The sequence below is a fragment of the Cydia fagiglandana genome, chromosome 16 (assembly GCF_963556715.1).
Source record: "Cydia fagiglandana chromosome 16, ilCydFagi1.1, whole genome shotgun sequence".
Lineage (NCBI taxonomy): Eukaryota > Metazoa > Arthropoda > Insecta > Lepidoptera > Tortricidae > Cydia > Cydia fagiglandana.
Window position 1 is genome coordinate 1,011,022 of NC_085947.1, and position 17,490 is coordinate 1,028,511.

At 42.9% G+C, this 17,490-nt stretch overlaps 1 protein-coding gene across 1 annotated transcript; it reads left to right on the plus strand.

Moving 5' to 3' along the window:
* Positions 1-1,649: 1,649 nt before the first annotated feature.
* Positions 1,650-16,307, plus strand: LOC134671716 (basigin). The gene is made up of 6 exons (XM_063529549.1): positions 1,650-1,902; positions 8,516-8,696; positions 11,785-11,943; positions 13,081-13,255; positions 14,085-14,267; positions 16,163-16,307. Exons 1-6 carry the CDS (start codon positions 1,839-1,841, stop codon positions 16,298-16,300), a joined length of 900 nt encoding a protein of 299 aa, XP_063385619.1. The 5' UTR covers positions 1,650-1,838; the 3' UTR covers positions 16,301-16,307.
* The last annotated feature ends 1,183 nt before the right edge of the window (positions 16,308-17,490 follow it).

Sequence of the window (17,490 nt, forward strand, 5' to 3'; positions counted from 1 at the left end):
AAATAAATAACAAATACTAATGGCTCAGTTTAAAAAAAAAATTGTGCTTAATTAAAAGTCGACTATTCTATCGACATCCATATGTCGATAGAATAGTCGATATTTAATTAAGCACTAGGAGCAGACGCATTTTTGCTCTCGCCGGCCGGGGTATGAAAATATGTTAGCCTTTTCAAAACCACAGACGGCAATTGACGTCAACGCAAAATCGTGACAACGACGCCAAAGACGGCATTTGACGTCGATCGTTTTTTGATGAAAATCTACTGAAGAACATCCCACTTTTAGGTTGGCATTATTTATTCACAAAACTAAATTTTGCCCCCGTGGCGTCAGTGGCACGGCAAATGGATGCGCCGTTTGGCGTTCAAAAGGTTAGTCACAAATTTGACAGCTGAAGTAGATGGCGCTATTGGCTTGGGCTGTTGGGTGATGATGTTGGAAAAAATGTTAACTATGGTAGGCTCAACTTGCATATTTTTTTTTGGCATCAACTGTCAAATAACGAATGTATCCAATATCGATTATTTTGCGGTAACAAGGTTATTAAGCTTTAATCTTTTCGCCGCCATTGACTTGATATAAAGTCGTGGCCTACACGCCACGACTTCATATCAAGTCGTAGTTATGGGCAGACGTAAAATTTTTGAAAAGGCGATGGCACTTTATTTACTTCATTGAAGTTAAAAAGGTTAAGTTTGACTATCCTGTTACATCAAAATGAAGTGCTGTACAGCGCCATCTATAATTCAGTTATTAGGTACAATTTTTAAATGAATAATAACATTAATAACAAGTACAGTGACGGACTATAATTGTCTTTAATTGTCGTATTTAGGGTTCAAGCTAATTTGGTTGTCAATACTAACCATATGAAATGTCCAATGTAAAGTAAACCCTGTATGGCTAACATAATAAAATACCTTCACAGCAATAATAACACTATTACTTTTTCTGTATGTTTTGTTTCTACATGAGAAAACTGTACGTGTTAATTTAATACTATAAGAGTGGCGCCGGCGCTGCTGTCGCGGTAGTGGTCCGTCGGCCTCGGCCGGCCTCGGTGTTAGTTGCAGCCTTGTGTCATCATAAAAATCAATAAACAAACTTACATGTTTACTTGTTTTTATTTCACTTCCCTGTCTGTATAGCCCTAACGCCCTAATAAAGACAATGAAAAGCGACAAAATTAATACAGCGCCAGCTAGTGCGTTAAAACCTAACTGTGATCCATGGTAAGTGCATCACAAATCGTTCATGCATTTTGGAAATTATGAAAGTGAATTGTTAGTTATGATTAATGAAATATTGCCCTAATGCTCTTAAAATTAGTTTTTTGTTATATTCTTACTTTATAGTTTAAAACCTTTAAAATACATTTACCACCATAGAAGAAATTAAATTAAATATTAAATAGAATAAAAAAAAAATACATAATAATTTGTTGCCATTTTTAAGCATTTTACGTCAAAAATGTGACAGTTTCAGAGGAAGATGCGCCCTCATTTCTCATTTAATTTCCACTTGATTTCCACTCTTTCATGTCTCACTGTATGTAGCATCCTTAACCAGATTAATTATCATAGACAAATTCGGTTGGCACCCCTGTACAAATGTCACATCCCTAATGACATTGACACTTGACAAATCACTCGCAGCAAACTTCACGCTGCGCGCCATCTTGTTCCCATCCATTGTTCGTCTGTCATCCGACAGTTATGAACTATCGGTAGCTCGTGCCCAATCCGCCCTGAACAGTGCACATAATCATCGATTGACCGAGATCCTTCGCCGCGAGGTCGCCTGAACACCACACAGGACACAGACACGGCTCCAACATGCGTCCTCTGCTCGCCTGCCTACCTCTGGCATTGCTATTTATAGTTCCTACAAATGCAGACAGTAAGTGAATCTAGCGAATATTTCATATAATTAGTTTTATTTATATCAATGATTGGCCTCGGGTATTCGTGTCGTATATCTTCGTGCGCTCAGACAGAATGTTACAGTTTTCGTGCTTAATTGTTATCTGAGCACTACTCTACTACTACGCCTCGGCTGGACATTAGTTAGTAGGTCGTTGTCGCCCTCAGTAGCGGCCTAGGGATGATGTCACTTTGCTTCCTTTACGTTTAATTACTTTGTTTATGACTCATTATTCTGCATACATTTTTTTATTATTCTATAGACAATTTTTTTATGTTTATGATTTTATTAGAATCCACTATGAGTTAGTCTTATTATTGGTTCTCATGCAAGTCAGGGTAGCACACCACTAGTAAACTCGCTGAAGAATATAAAAAAAAATCTAAAAGAGATAGAAGTAGTTTTGTCTCATTCATAGCTTCTTGTTATTTTACCTCATTTTATAATGCTTTTGTTATCTTAGCAAATAACTAAATGCTTTTATAACTCCACTATGTTGTTTGTTAGTTTTATGTGATAATGGCTAGGTTTCCCAAAAGATATCATTGTCTTGTAACAGATAATTAGTTCTAAATGTGAATTGCCAAGGCAATTAGTAATTAATGTAAATGTTTCTCAACTTATTTTTTTTGTTTCTGAAACTAATTTTTTATTTGAACTTATCATATGTCATACTGTTTTTATTATGTATTAATACTAATAGGTGACCTATTATTCCTGTTTCAAAAGTATCTTCTAGGTACAGTCGCCATCAGATATATTGGAGCAGCCATCATGCTCAAAAATATCTGAAAATATCTTGACAATAGAGGCATGTTCAAATACTTCAGATATTTGTGTGCACCTTGGCTGCTCCGACTGATGGAGACTGTGCTCTAAAGTCTCTAAACTGACCTAATTTTGTTTTGTCAGTACAAGAGCAATGGAGAGATCTAAGGAAGAAATTTGTTCGTATTTGTTTCATGTCCTTCAAATGTAGAGTAGGAATTATCAAAAGATATTTCAGTGTACATAACGTTTTATCATGATTAAAATCTTTGTAGATAATATCTTTCTGTATTTCACATAAAATAACATTTTACGTTGCCTTCATTTTGTACTAATTTTTTTTTGTGGAAATATATAACCTCATTAATGTAGTAAATCAATTATGTAGTTAGAATCGATATAAAAAATTGTTTACATATGTTGAACAAAATAATCTCATTTCTTATCTATTGATGTAAGGAGAACAACAACAGAACAATTGCAATGTTGGTAATATATTGCTAAGCACTGATTATACATTTCAAGATTGGCACATTGATTTTATTTATTTTACGGTGACAGATATATCGGAGCGGCCAAGGTGCTTATAAATATTTAACCACTATAGGAGTGTTCAGTTATTTTAAGCACCTTTGCTGCTTTGTTATATCTGATAGAAACTAGATTATTCACCTTATCATTTATACAGTCTTTGTTTGATTTGTATAGTCTTTGTTTTTATTAAGCAGTATTTGCTCAATCATATACAACATTCTCGTGATAAATAGACATGATGAAAGTCTTTTCATCTCCCTGTCTCACTCTATCTGTTCAGTATTAAAACCTTATTTTATTGATTTTCTACATTTTAAAAATGACATACATGTAGAAGATGTCTTTTCGTATTAGATTTTTGAACCACACCATGAACACATATTTTATATAAAATAAAGAACCAGCTAGAAATATGTGTAATACATAATCCACTTCATTTTTGGTCCTTCGAGCCGGATGAATCCAATCCAGTCAACACAGTCTATAGCTTGAAATCATAGCTGCATCGAGCCGTGTACATTTGGCACGTGGCTTTAATAATTGATTATTTGTATTTTATTCTGTCGATACACGTTTTTAAAAGGTAAAAAACCATCCAGTAGGTAACAGTGGCGGCGCGTCAAACATATCCTTAGCCAAGCCGGGGCTAATTTGGCTTAAATATTTCCTTTACAACTCTGCTCAAACGTCCAAAAACAGGCAAGCCGGTGGGAATCGGCTTTTATGGACGCGTCGCCACTGGTAGGTAATTAATTTTCCTACAAAGTCCGCTAATATTTAATTACACAAACGGGTCTACCGCGATATAATTCCATTGTTTTACCTTGGGTGACATCATCAAATATGATAAAACCCTTTTATTAAATAAAGATAAAAAAAATAGTTTTACCTTAAATTCCAATTGGAATTAAAGTCTTTTTTGGATTTATTTTGGAATTTAAGGTAAAAACAGTGAAATTATATCGCGGTAGACCCGTTTTTGTAATTAAATATGTGTACAAAACGTAAAGTGTTATAACGTCCGCTAAAACAGTACAATAATGAAATAGATTGTTTTTAAATTATGACTAATGTAGAACCATTGTAGAACCTTTACTATTAAATACAATAAGTGACATATTTCCGAGCATATTGGATAAAATTGTACATTTAGCACCGGTACGCGTCCTACACACGTTGTGTGATGGTAGAGACGGCGCCAACCGAAGCAGAGATCGTGGTCGTGGTGCCAGAGGGAGCTCCGCTCGAGCTCGCCTGCGTCCTACGGGTGGAGCAGCGGGCGGAGTGGAAACGGGAGGGGAGCCCTAAGCTCCCAGACGAGCTGAAGGTCGCCGGAGAGAGCACCGGAGCTGGAGGACTGACTGCGAGGCTCCGGGCTCAGTATGCCCGTCCGGACCTCGCCGGGGTGTACTCCTGTGCGCGCGGGCCGCAAGCGCAGCGCCTGCGGGTCGTCGTCGAGCCCCGGGCCGCCACGATAGCCGCCGGTACCGCATGCGGCTTCGCTTCGCTCGTTGTCGTAGCTCGAGTAGTTTATTTTGTCGGAGCACTTTTTTTCGTCTTACTTTATTTTCATCATGAGATTATTAGATATGTTAAACCACTTATAAGAAGCCTCAGTGGACTGCTCGCGGGTCATTCACGATAGTGACCGGATCAAGGTCACTCATGTTTCGAAGTGGACGATTGCTTCTCTTATTTTGGCTCATGGAGCGAAAAAAACTCGTTATCGGGCGAAACACGAGTCATTTTCGGGTTTAAATACGTGAGTGACCCGTTTAAAAATGAATAAAGAGTATCACTGAAGGTTTTACGGGTTAAATTAACCCGTGGATAGTAAATGAGTAGAACTGCTAGTTGCTTCGCGCTTCAAATTACTAATGAGAGGTTTTTTATTCGTCCTATTATATGTTTTAACTCTGCTGAAATCTAAAAGCATGTTTTTTTTATATTTTTTGTCGTGTTGGATTGTAGAAAAGTAACTTCGATTGATTACGCTTTTACGTACACGTAATTTTAGTACTTACTGTAGGGTCTACGTATGTACGTTGCAAAATTGTTTTAATAGTAGTTTGGTAATATTGTATTTTCTGTTTGCTTAAGTTTTAACAGAAAATTTGATATAATTTCCATTTTATGATATAATTCGGAAAATTTTAGTGTAAAATTAATACAATGCAAAATAAGTTATTAAGCGGCGTCGAACGACTTTTTGCACCATTTTTTAGTAATTTCATTTTTGTTTTTATTACTTTTAAGTTTCCAACCTGTGTGGCGTGTCCCCCGAGGAGCTATCAGAAAAGGGGGCGTGAATCACTTAAAAAAACGATACTTTTTTAAGCTACATTTCCTCGATAAAAAAGAATGGTAAAATGAAAGGTTGGAAACCTCTGATATTATAACGATATTTATATCCCAATGCCCAACCTCAAAATTTCGTATCCCCATTAGTGCTCACCTCCCCTTTTATTTTATTACTTATTCCACTGAATTCCAATTTTTAGCTGAACGGCTAATTCCTGTTTAACTACTACCTTGACACCGCCATCTTGAATACAGTGGTAAACAACCTTTCAACGTCATTATTTCAATCGAGGATGAAATAACTTTCCGTGCTACTCTGACGAGTGTCGAGGCTCATTATGAATTAATTATTATTTATTTAATGCACTACCTTCGTTAGGATTGCTAATTAATTAATTAATTTATTGATATTTAGAGTATTTATTGTAGAATGTATCTTTAGTATTTTTAATAGGTAGCTAGTTTTTTTTCTACAGTAGCGTAGTGATGTCGGCGTAAGGAAAACACACTAAGCTTGATGAAGTTAGGTGTGTGTACCACGTCATGGTGCGTTAAAGGCTATGTCACACCGCATGCGTTATTCAGCACGTCTCCACTATGTATTTCTTACAAGTATGTACGGAACGTAAGCAATGTTCTACATACTACATAGGGAGTTAGGGAGTTTTAGAGAGAAAATACGATGGCAAAGTTCACTACTTACATCTGTAGCTGTGTGTAACGCATGTAGTGTGGTCTGGCCTTTAGATCAAAGGAAAGAACTAGCATTTTTGAATCTGTTGTTTAGGTGTAAACGTAGTCTTAAGAATGCTCTTTCTCCTTTTGATGTATGAATTTACCTAGGTACCATAATTTATTGTTTTAATGGCTAAAAAGTAGTCCAAATTTGAGATACTGTGTTATACTATACTGACTAAAGTAAGTACGTAGTACGTACGTACAATTTTGAGCTATGTTCCCTTGATATAGGGTCCAAATTTGACATTTTAGGTACAATCAATCTAGTTCACTGCAGCGTGTGTATAGTTTCCATTCTGGATAATATTTGATTCTAAACTTTTATTTTTCCTAACCACCCCAATAATGGACATAGAACCAATAATGGGGCAAATATTTCAAATTTATTCTTAAACTGTCCATAATTGTGGTTACGGTAATAACTAATTCTCAAATAGGCGTATTCTGATTGCTATTATGGACTTATGCCAGCTACACACGTAACTATAAATCGTAGCGATTAAACTGTGCAGTCCGATTTGCGCAGTTTTATCTACCGTGTGTATGACAAATCGTTACGATAATCGACAATAATACGATTTATAGTTAACGTGTGTAGCCGGGGTTAGTCTGGATTTGTTAAGGGCCACCCCACATCTAGCGTCCCTCGAGCGTCGGCGTCTGGCCATCGCCACTCAGCGCTATGGAAAATGACGTCGCTGCGCAGTTGCGTCGAGCAGCGGCCATAGAATTGTAGACGCCGACGCTCTAAAGACGCTAGATGTGGGGGGGCCCTAAGGGGCTCACAGATTACCAATTCGCCGGACGATATCAGCCTGTCAGTTACTCGCAAAAGGTGCCAGTTCCGAACAACTGACTGGTTGATATCGTCCGGCGAACTGAGGGGTTACCGCGAAAGCCGAAATTCGCAAATTGCGGGGATCTTTCTCTTTAACTCCAATGAAGGCGTACTTTGAGTGACAGAGAAAAATGCCCGCAATTTGCGAACTTCGATGTTCACGGTTATAGGCCTGGTAATCTGTTGGCCTCTTTATGGATATGATCTGTCAAAAGTGTCGTTTCTGGTTGAAGAAATGTCACTTTTAACATTAACAGATCATGTAACAAATTCAGAGACTGTTTTTACAATCAGAATACGCCTAATTCCTTTACTTCTTTTTGTATATCTAAGTGTAATTTTAGATTTTAAACCTATTTTTAATACTATTTATATTTATGCACTTTCTGTCCTTCTCTTTCAATATGTATTTCAAGAGCGGATCCAGCTTTATAGTCGGGGGAAGGGGGGTCACCTGACTATAAAGTCAAGAGGGGGGGTGCCAGTTTAGAAAAATATCTACTATTGTCCTAGGCCCAGTCTAGGGCTCGGCGAGGGGCAGCCCAGGGCCCTGGATCCGCCCTTGATGCATTTAGTTTATGGCTCCTCTACACGATGGGCCAACGCCGCAGGGACGCAGCCATGCGGTAGAATGAGATAGCAATATCACTTGCTCTCTCTAACGCATAAATGGGTCCCTTGGAGTGGCCGGCGTTGGCCTATCGTGTAGGTAGAGGAGCCATTACGCATAGTGATTAATGCCATATGAGTTTAGATTTCTGGAACTCCCCAGCGCTCGTAGTTTAATTGACTATATCCTGGCCATATGTGTAGTTACGTTGTTTTAATACAGCGGTTGGGAACATTTTAGTAGCCAAGGGCCACATAGTAGTTAACGAAGTAGACGCGGGCCGCACTCTGTTAATATTTGTGACTTTATCAGACGTCGTTTGTCAATATTGAGCCCCGTCTCCATATCGCGCGGCAAACCATTGAACATTGGCTCGCGCGGTAGCCGCGCGCAATGGATACCGGGCTGCCGCGCGAGCACGAGATATGGAGACGAGGCTTTACATACAAAATAGCCACGGGGGCTCGCGGGCCTTAAGCGATAGGTTCGCGGGCCGCCTGTTGCCGACCGCTGTTTCAATAGAAAAAGGTGAATATAAAAACGGGTATTTGCATAAAACGAGATGTTTTATAAAATCGGAACTGTCACTATATAGAGTCCGTCTTATGTAAGATTCCCACAGACCGGCTGGAGTCGGACCGCGCTGGAGCGCATTTTCAATGTGCCTATACATTATGTATGGCAGAATGGTCAAAATAATCTAATGAAATTCTAGCTCCCGACTTATACAATCCATCCAATAATGAAGTAAAAAAAAAAACTATTCATTTACTTGGTTTTTAACATGGTATTCATTGCAGCAACCGAACCGGCGACAACCATAGCAGCGCCAACCGTCCCGCTGCTGAAGCAGAGCGACGTGCTGCCCGTGAAGGCGGAGAGCGGCGGCCCGCCGCCCGGCGCCGTGCAGTACTACGACATCGGCCGGAACACGTCCATGACGTGCTCCATACCCGTCCTCAACGGACAGCAGATCGTCTGGTAACTCACCTTTATATTGTGTGCTCCCAACACGCTAGCCCTGTCACTCTTTACTATACTGCTCCGGTGTGCGTGTGGGACATTGCTATATACGTGCATTGCGCTGTCTCGCTTTTACAGTGGCGGCACGGCATGCGGCATTGGTGCGATTAGCTCTTCGAAAAATTTAAAAAGATCAAACAATACCTTTTGAAGTCGATTAAAATATGTGGTAGCTCCTTAGATTTGTTTCCGTGATTTATTTAATAAGAGTAAAGACAGACGACAAGATCTGAGATAATGGATTTCCTTATCATTGTCACCGCTTTGTAATCGACCGTTTAAACATGAAAACTTAAACAGGTACATTTCCTCTTTCCTTCTACAGATAATATTTCATAAAATAGACAAGACAAAAATAAGATATGACTGTAAAACTGTATTGTGGTGTCATCTGATGCAAGTTATCCAAACCTATTGGCTCCTCTACACGATGTCCCAGCGCTGGACCAGCGATATGGCCATAGTGATGCAATGGGCCGCTACTTTTGATGTGCGGACCAAAAACCGACATTGTGGTCATCCCATCGCCATCCAGCCGCGCTATAGCCATCCGACACCACTTTCTCTAGACGCTGGGCCACCTTGGGGAAGTATGATGGCCCATTGCGTGGAGGAGCCATATACGTTTGGAAACCTGCACGTTGGTAACCCCTGGTCTAATAAAGTGCGTCATTTTTTATCTACTCTATCTACCGTTGACATGCAATTTGATACTAATGAAAGTAATAAAACAATGAACCCCATTTTCTTTGATTGGTGCCCAATTACTAATAATTCAAGGTTGACGATCCCTTTCGATTAAATGCCCGGCTAAATGCTGTGTAAAATATTTAGTGTGTTTTCGTTGCTAGAAATTAGAATACAAAAAAAATAGAACGAGTAATAAATAAGCGCTAAATCGGGAGTCATGGAGAACCAGGGTAGAGGCCTTTGCCCAGCAGTGGGACACACATTGTGGCTAAAAAAATTGTATGGCGGTGGCTAGGTTGGCGAGCAACACCGGGAAGGGAGTCGGCCTTCGCACTATTTCCCCTCTGCCAAAGCACATGCCCAACTGGGCATGCACACAACTAGCGCAGTGCGTGTTGTGACTGATCCGTACACAAAAAGAGATCGAGGTGTGCAAGATTTATATTTGACGTGTTTGATTTTACATAGGTATATGTGTGAGTGAGAAGTGTGACTGTGTGGACATATCTCCTCGCAAAAAATGGCAGAACAATTTGTACAGTCACCTGCAATAATATGCTACTCTTCGAAGGTCGCTAAGGCACTGGTCCCACCGCGAGCTAGTAAGCTATGAGCTATCGGCTATAATTAAGCTATAATAAAGAGACACGGCGATATTTATAGTTACTCGCCCAGCGGTGAGCTATAAATATCGCCGTGTCTCTTTTATTTACACGGGAGTGCTTATCTTTTGTTCGTGTTTATAGCCGACAGCTCATAGCTTACTAGCTCGCGGTGGGACCAGTGCCTAAAATATGTGACACGCTCCTATGGCTCTACAAATAAAATCGTGTCAGATATTTTTGCGGTCTTCGTTGTGTAACATATTATTGAAGTTGACTGTACGGTAAGGTATTCCGATGTGTCGGAAGCCGGTGTTGCTCGAAGGGTTAAGCCGTCAGAATATATACGTAGACGTTTTCTTAGACATTTCTTGCGTGACGACAGTTAACAATGCCGACCTATTAAATAATATAATCAGCACTGCATTGCTATCATATCTACGCACATAGAATCTTTATTTAATTACAGATAAAAGATACCGCGTATCGCTAATCCATCTGTAGGACTGACGTTATTTGCCTGTTTAAAATTAACTGCCGTGAATGAAATTTATGTGCGTTTGACGTGAATTTATCGCTGTTATCGTTGTATCTTATTTGAATAGGTTCTGATTTCGACGAAAGCATTAAACTTTATTAAGCAGGTTATTTCTAATGATTAGCCCTTTAAATTATCATTATCAAATAATTAATAATATTTGATTGATTGATTGATTGATTATCCCATATTTTTGTGGGAAATCACTGCTGTCTTTAAATAAGTTCAGCCGGCACTGGAGGCCTTGGTTACTTTTTCTTTCGTATATGATATGTATCTATTTCAGTTTTAAGATAATTTACTATATTTATGCTTAGGAAGCTTCATAAAGCACCAAATTTTTAGGGCAATACCGTTATTCCAAAGTCAACGTGGACATTTAGGGCAATTTGCCAATAAACATCCAGAAATAGCATTCAGAAATGGCATAGTGATTTACAGAAATACAGTTTAACTTGTGAAGGGGCCCATAGATTGCCAGTTCGCCGTACGATATCAGCCTGTCAGTTAATCGCAATAGATGACAGTTTTGAACGACTGACAGCTGATATCGTCCGGCGAACTGGTAATCTGTGGGCCCCTTTAATGTGATTTCCTATTACAATATTTGTACTAGAAAGCGGAAAAATATATAGGCCGAAGGCTTGACCTTTCATAGAAAATTTGAATTTCGGGCCTTTTTCTACGTGCCAAAGTATAGTTTCAACGTTTTATTTTGACGTCACAGAATGCAAATATCTCAATAAATTATTGGTTGTCTTTTCAGCCAGTTCAGTAATTTTACTATGGCTTTCTAGATGGAAAAGAAAGCCGAAATAGCTACGGTTTTTTCTAAGGATAATTTTGACGCGCCATCGCCACCACTGGTATTGATTGGCCTCTAATGTACTATGTATATGGAATGTAGTATGTATGTACTGCTGGGCAAAGGCCTCTCCCCTTGTCTTCGACGACTCCCGACATAGCGCCTGCTCTGGCCAGTTACTGAGAAAGGTGTCTAGGTCGTCATTCCCGTCTGGGCCTGACGCGTCCGCGCCCTTCTTCTGGCACTTGGTAGCTACACTAGCCCATCTGTCTGGACGTATGCGGCAGACGTGACCGGCCCAGTCCCATTTGAGCCTAGCAGTCATTGTAGTACTGTACATTATAATATTTATAATTTATAAATATATTTTTCTAGATCTAATCAGCTAATCACGCTAAACTTCATTCACAGGGAGAAAAACAACACGGAGCTCTCAAAAGTGAAAGAGATAACAAACCGTTACAAGCTGGAGAGCGACAACGCCCGGCTGGTGATCGCGCGCTCCAGCGAGGACGACTACGGCAACTACTCGTGCAAGTCCGGCGGCGAGCAGCTCTACTGGCAACTCAGGTTACCCACCTTCTTTATATAGACTACTGTCAAAAGTGAAAGAGATCACGAACCGTTACAAGCTGGAGAGCGACAACGCCCGGCTGGTGATCGCGCGCTCCAGCGAGGACGACTACGGCAACTACTCGTGCAAGTCCGGCGGCGAGCAGCTCTACTGGCAACTCAGGTTACCCACCTTCTTTATATAGACTACTGTCAAAAGTGAAAGAGATCACGAACCGTTACAAGCTGGAGAGCGACAACGCCCGGCTGGTGATCGCGCGCTCCAGCGAGGACGACTACGGCAACTACTCGTGCAAGTCCGGCGGCGAGCAGCTCTACTGGCAACTCAGGTTACCCACCTTCTTTATATAGACTACTGTCAAAAGTGAAAGAGATCACGAACCGTTACAAGCTGGAGAGCGACAACGCCCGGCTGGTGATCGCGCGCTCCAGCGAGGACGACTACGGCAACTACTCGTGCAAGTCCGGCGGCGAGCAGCTCTACTGGCAACTCAGGTTACCCACCTTCTTTATATAGACTACTGTCAAAAGTGAAAGAGATCACGAACCGTTACAAGCTGGAGAGCGACAACGCCCGGCTGGTGATCGCGCGCTCCAGCGAGGACGACTACGGCAACTACTCGTGCAAGTCCGGCGGCGAGCAGCTCTACTGGCAACTCAGGTTACCCACCTTCTTTATATAGACTAGCGACCCGCCCCGGCATCGCACGGGTTAACATTCTACACGGAGCTGTGGAGAGTGAAAGAGATCACAAACCGTTACACAAAAATCACGTTTGTTATGTTTCCATACCCAAAGGGTAAAAACGGGACCCTATTACTAAGACTCCGCTGTCCGTCTGTCTGTCACCAAGCTGTAACACAGTTGGATGTATTTCTGTTGCGGCTATAACAACAAATACTAAAAACAATAAAAGAAATATTTAAGTGGAGCTCCCATACAACAAACGTGACATTTTTGCCGTTTTTGCGTAATGGTACGAAACCCTTCGTGCGCGAGTCCGACTTGCTCTTGGCCGGTTTTATTAAATATTTTACACCATAAATATGATAGACTGCGGAAAAGGTCTTACCATTACCACCTTTTATTTTTCACCTGTGGTCTGACAATAAATAATTTATATTTCTATATAGAGCCCGCCCGTACACTAAGCTACCGAGCACCGACTCTAGCGTAGTCGAGGGGCAGAAACTGAAGCTTGTGTGCAAGATGATTGGGAAGCCGACCCTGCCTGTCAAGTGGTTCTACAATAAGGACCATACGTCGTATGATGAGGAGATTGTCAAGGACTTGCAGTTGGGTGTTGAGGTATGTGTATTCCCTTCATTTTTCTCTTTCACGGTCCGCACACTGGGCGTTTTGGGAGGGGGTTTCCTGCAGTCGAAATTGCCCCCTGCACTCTTTTTAGCTATCTGGACTTATATGGCATTCTAGTTAATAAAATGAAACATGGAAGATATTTCGATTAGTTGAAATTTCCCACACAGACAATAAACAACCAATCAGAAATTTAGAATTCGATTTTTAACCTTTTGAACGCCTCAGACGGCAATTGACGTCAACGCAAAATCGTGACAACGACGCCAAAGACGGCATTTGACGTCGATCGTTTTTTGATGAAAATCTACTTAAAAACACCCCACTTTTAGGTTGGCATTATTTATTCACAAAACTAAATTTTACCCCCGTGGCGTCAGTGGCACGGCAAATGGATGCGACGTTTGGCGTTCAAAAGGTTAAAAAATAAATCCATCCTAGGGAATCCCCATTAGTTTTAGTATAAGTACGCGTTAACACAATTGTTACTAGAATTTTTCATTTTTACAATGAATATTGTATTTGCATTGACTAAGTTAAAATGTCTATAATAATCGTTATATCGCCTGGTTTTTTTTTTAAATAATAAATGGGCAAAGGCGTTTTTTATTAACGCTTAAAAGCGGCTTACGTGATAAGTTGCCTATAGTCTCGCAAACCCAATTTGTCAGTAAATAAGAACAAAATAACTATACTCATTTCTTTCTTGGGTACTAGTGCTAGCGTAAGACAAAGACAGTATGATTCTATCTGTGTTTAAAATGAGAGCAGGTCAAGGTATATAAACAACCTTAATATTTTCTGACACAATGCTTTTCAGTTGGAGGAAGGCGGCCGTATCAAGTTCGAAGTCAGCGACGCCGGCATCGAGAACGGTCAGCTGGTGATCGAATCTGCCGAGCGTAGTGACGCCGGCGCGTACGCCTGCATCCCGGACTTTAGCGAGACCGGCAACCAGACCCAGTCTCCCCATCTACCCGCCGTCACCGTGCTGAGGGTCAAGGTCAGTACGCACACACACACACGCACACACAGGCAGCTGGTGATCGAATCTGCTGAGCGTAGTGACGCCGGCGCGTACGCCTGCATCCCGGACTTTAGCGAGACCGGCAACCAGACCCAGTCTCCCCATCTACCCGCCGTCACCGTGCTGAGGGTCAAGGTCAGTACGCACACACACACACGCACACACAGGCAGCTGGTGATCGAATCTGCTGAGCGTAGTGACGCCGGCGCGTACGCCTGCATCCCGGACTTTAGCGAGACCGGCAACCAGACCCAGTCTCCCCATCTACCCGCCGTCACCGTGCTGAGGGTCAAGGTCAGTACGCACACACACACACGCACACACAGGCAGCTGGTGATCGAATCTGCTGAGCGTAGTGACGCCGGCGCGTACGCCTGCATCCCGGACTTTAGCGAGACCGGCAACCAGACCCAGTCTCCCCATCTACCCGCCGTCACCGTGCTGAGGGTCAAGGTCAGTACGCACACACACACACGCACACACAGGCAGCTGGTGATCGAATCTGCTGAGCGTAGTGACGCCGGCGCGTACGCCTGCATCCCGGACTTTAGCGAGACCGGCAACCAGACCCAGTCTCCCCATCTACCCGCCGTCACCGTGCTGAGGGTCAAGGTCAGTACGCACACACACACACGCACACACAGGCAGCTGGTGATCGAATCTGCTGAGCGTAGTGACGCCGGCGCGTACGCCTGCATCCCGGACTTTAGCGAGACCGGCAACCAGACCCAGTCTCCCCATCTACCCGCCGTCACCGTGCTGAGGGTCAAGGTCAGTACGCACACACACACACGCACACACAGGCAGCTGGTGATCGAATCTGCTGAGCGTAGTGACGCCGGCGCGTACGCCTGCATCCCGGACTTTAGCGAGACCGGCAACCAGACCCAGTCTCCCCATCTACCCGCCGTCACCGTGCTGAGGGTCAAGGTCAGTACGCACACACACACACGCACACACAGGCAGCTGGTGATCGAATCTGCTGAGCGTAGTGACGCCGGCGCGTACGCCTGCATCCCGGACTTTAGCGAGACCGGCAACCAGACCCAGTCTCCCCATCTACCCGCCGTCACCGTGCTGAGGGTCAAGGTCAGTACGCACACACACACACGCACACACAGGCAGCTGGTGATCGAATCTGCTGAGCGTAGTGACGCCGGCGCGTACGCCTGCATCCCGGACTTTAGCGAGACCGGCAACCAGACCCAGTCTCCCCATCTACCCGCCGTCACCGTGCTGAGGGTCAAGGTCAGTACGCACACACACACACGCACACACAGGCAGCTGGTGATCGAATCTGCTGAGCGTAGTGACGCCGGCGCGTACGCCTGCATCCCGGACTTTAGCGAGACCGGCAACCAGACCCAGTCTCCCCATCTACCCGCCGTCACCGTGCTGAGGGTCAAGGTCAGTACGCACACACACACACGCACACACAGGCAGCTGGTGATCGAATCTGCTGAGCGTAGTGACGCCGGCGCGTACGCCTGCATCCCGGACTTTAGCGAGACCGGCAACCAGACCCAGTCTCCCCATCTACCCGCCGTCACCGTGCTGAGGGTCAAGGTCAGTACGCACACACACACCCGCGCGCGCACACACACACAGGCAACCCCGTTAACTGTATGCCCCGTGCATGAACTATAGCGGGCGGCATAGGAGCCGTCAGATTTTTGGCGCGAGGCGTAAATGTGTCGTTTATGTTTGTCACATCCTGTCACGGTCGCCAATCGCCATGTAATATGTGGAGCGACGGAGTGGGAGGGTTGATACACAGTTACATGGATGTATATCTCAAAGCTTGTACACTCTAATCCTCCCATATTCTAACTTTATATATAATTATTTTACATGTCAATTTTGTGTGTCAGGACATGTACGCCGCGCTGTGGCCGTTCCTGGGCATCTGCGCCGAGGTGCTGATCCTGTGCGCCATCATCCTCGTGTACGAGAAGCGTCGCACCAAGCCCGAGCTGGACGACTCGGACACCGACAACCACGACCAGTAAGTGATATGTCCGGACATGTACGCCGCGCTGTGGCCGTTCCTGGGCATCTGCGCCGAGGTGCTGATCCTGTGCGCCATCATCCTCGTGTACGAGAAGCGCCGCACCAAGCCCGAGCTGGACGACTCGGACACCGACAACCACGACCAGTAAGTGACATGTCCGGACATGTACGCCGCCCTGTGGCCGTTCTTGGGCATCTTAGCCTCGTGGGTACAGTCGCCATCAGATATATCGGAGCGGCCAAGGTGTTCACAATATCTGAACGCGCACTCTAATGCCCTGACAATAGAGGTAGAGGCGTGTTCAGATATTTGTGAACACCTTGGCCGCTCCGATATATCTGATGGCGACTGTACATAATATCTGGCCTAGTGGGTAGCGACCCTGCCTATGAAGCCGATGGTCCCGGGTTCGAATCCCGGTAAGGGCATTTATTTGTGCGATGACACAGATATTTGTTCCTGAGTCATGGCTGTTTTCTATGTATATAAGTATTTATATATTATATATGTCGTCTCGTCTAAGTACCCACAACACAGGTCTTCATGGGCTTACCTCTGGGCTTAGTCAATTTGTGTTAAAAAATGTCGTTTAATATTTATTTATTTATTTTAATGTCCATTATGGGGACTTGCCACATCTCATTCGTACCATAGAGTAATATTAATATAAGAAAGAGTGGTAACTCACATCAGTTTTCTCACCAAAACGCGCGTTATTTCCTAGTCGACATCTAGCTAGTTGAGCTAAAAGAATAGTGTTATCAAAGTGATCTATAATCGAGTTATTATAATCGTAAAGCTGGATTAAAAAATCATTAAAACGAAATATTTTTATATCAGTGACAACCCTACAAAGTTATTTTACGTTAAATTGACACGTGTCATGTCATTCGTAGGATCTACTTGCTAGGGTTGAAACATACAGATTTTTGCAATAATGTTCAAGAAACTATCTTAAAAACGGTTAGAAATATTAACCTTATTAATAAGTAAAAAATAAAGTATCTATAAGTTCGTTTTTTTAGCATTAGAAAGAACTCCGCAGAAGTAAGCGTGCAGTTTCTATCAGGCTCATTAATTGTTAATAATTATTGGATTATCTAATATAGCATGGTCAATACATATAATTTACTTCAAATTGTTACCGCTAAAAGTGCCAGATTTAGAACCACAAGCGAACTTCTGCGA

Bases quoted from the DNA above. Each gene is read 5' to 3' on its own strand.
- LOC134671716 (XM_063529549.1), top strand. From the start codon at position 1,839: ATGCGTCCTCTGCTCGCCTGCCTACCTCTGGCATTGCTATTTATAGTT. The intron at 13,256-14,084 runs GTATGTGTATTC...AATGCTTTTCAG, and splicing joins ACTTGCAGTTGGGTGTTGAG to TTGGAGGAAGGCGGCCGTAT. The intron at 14,268-16,162 runs GTCAGTACGCAC...TTTGTGTGTCAG, and splicing joins TCACCGTGCTGAGGGTCAAG to GACATGTACGCCGCGCTGTG.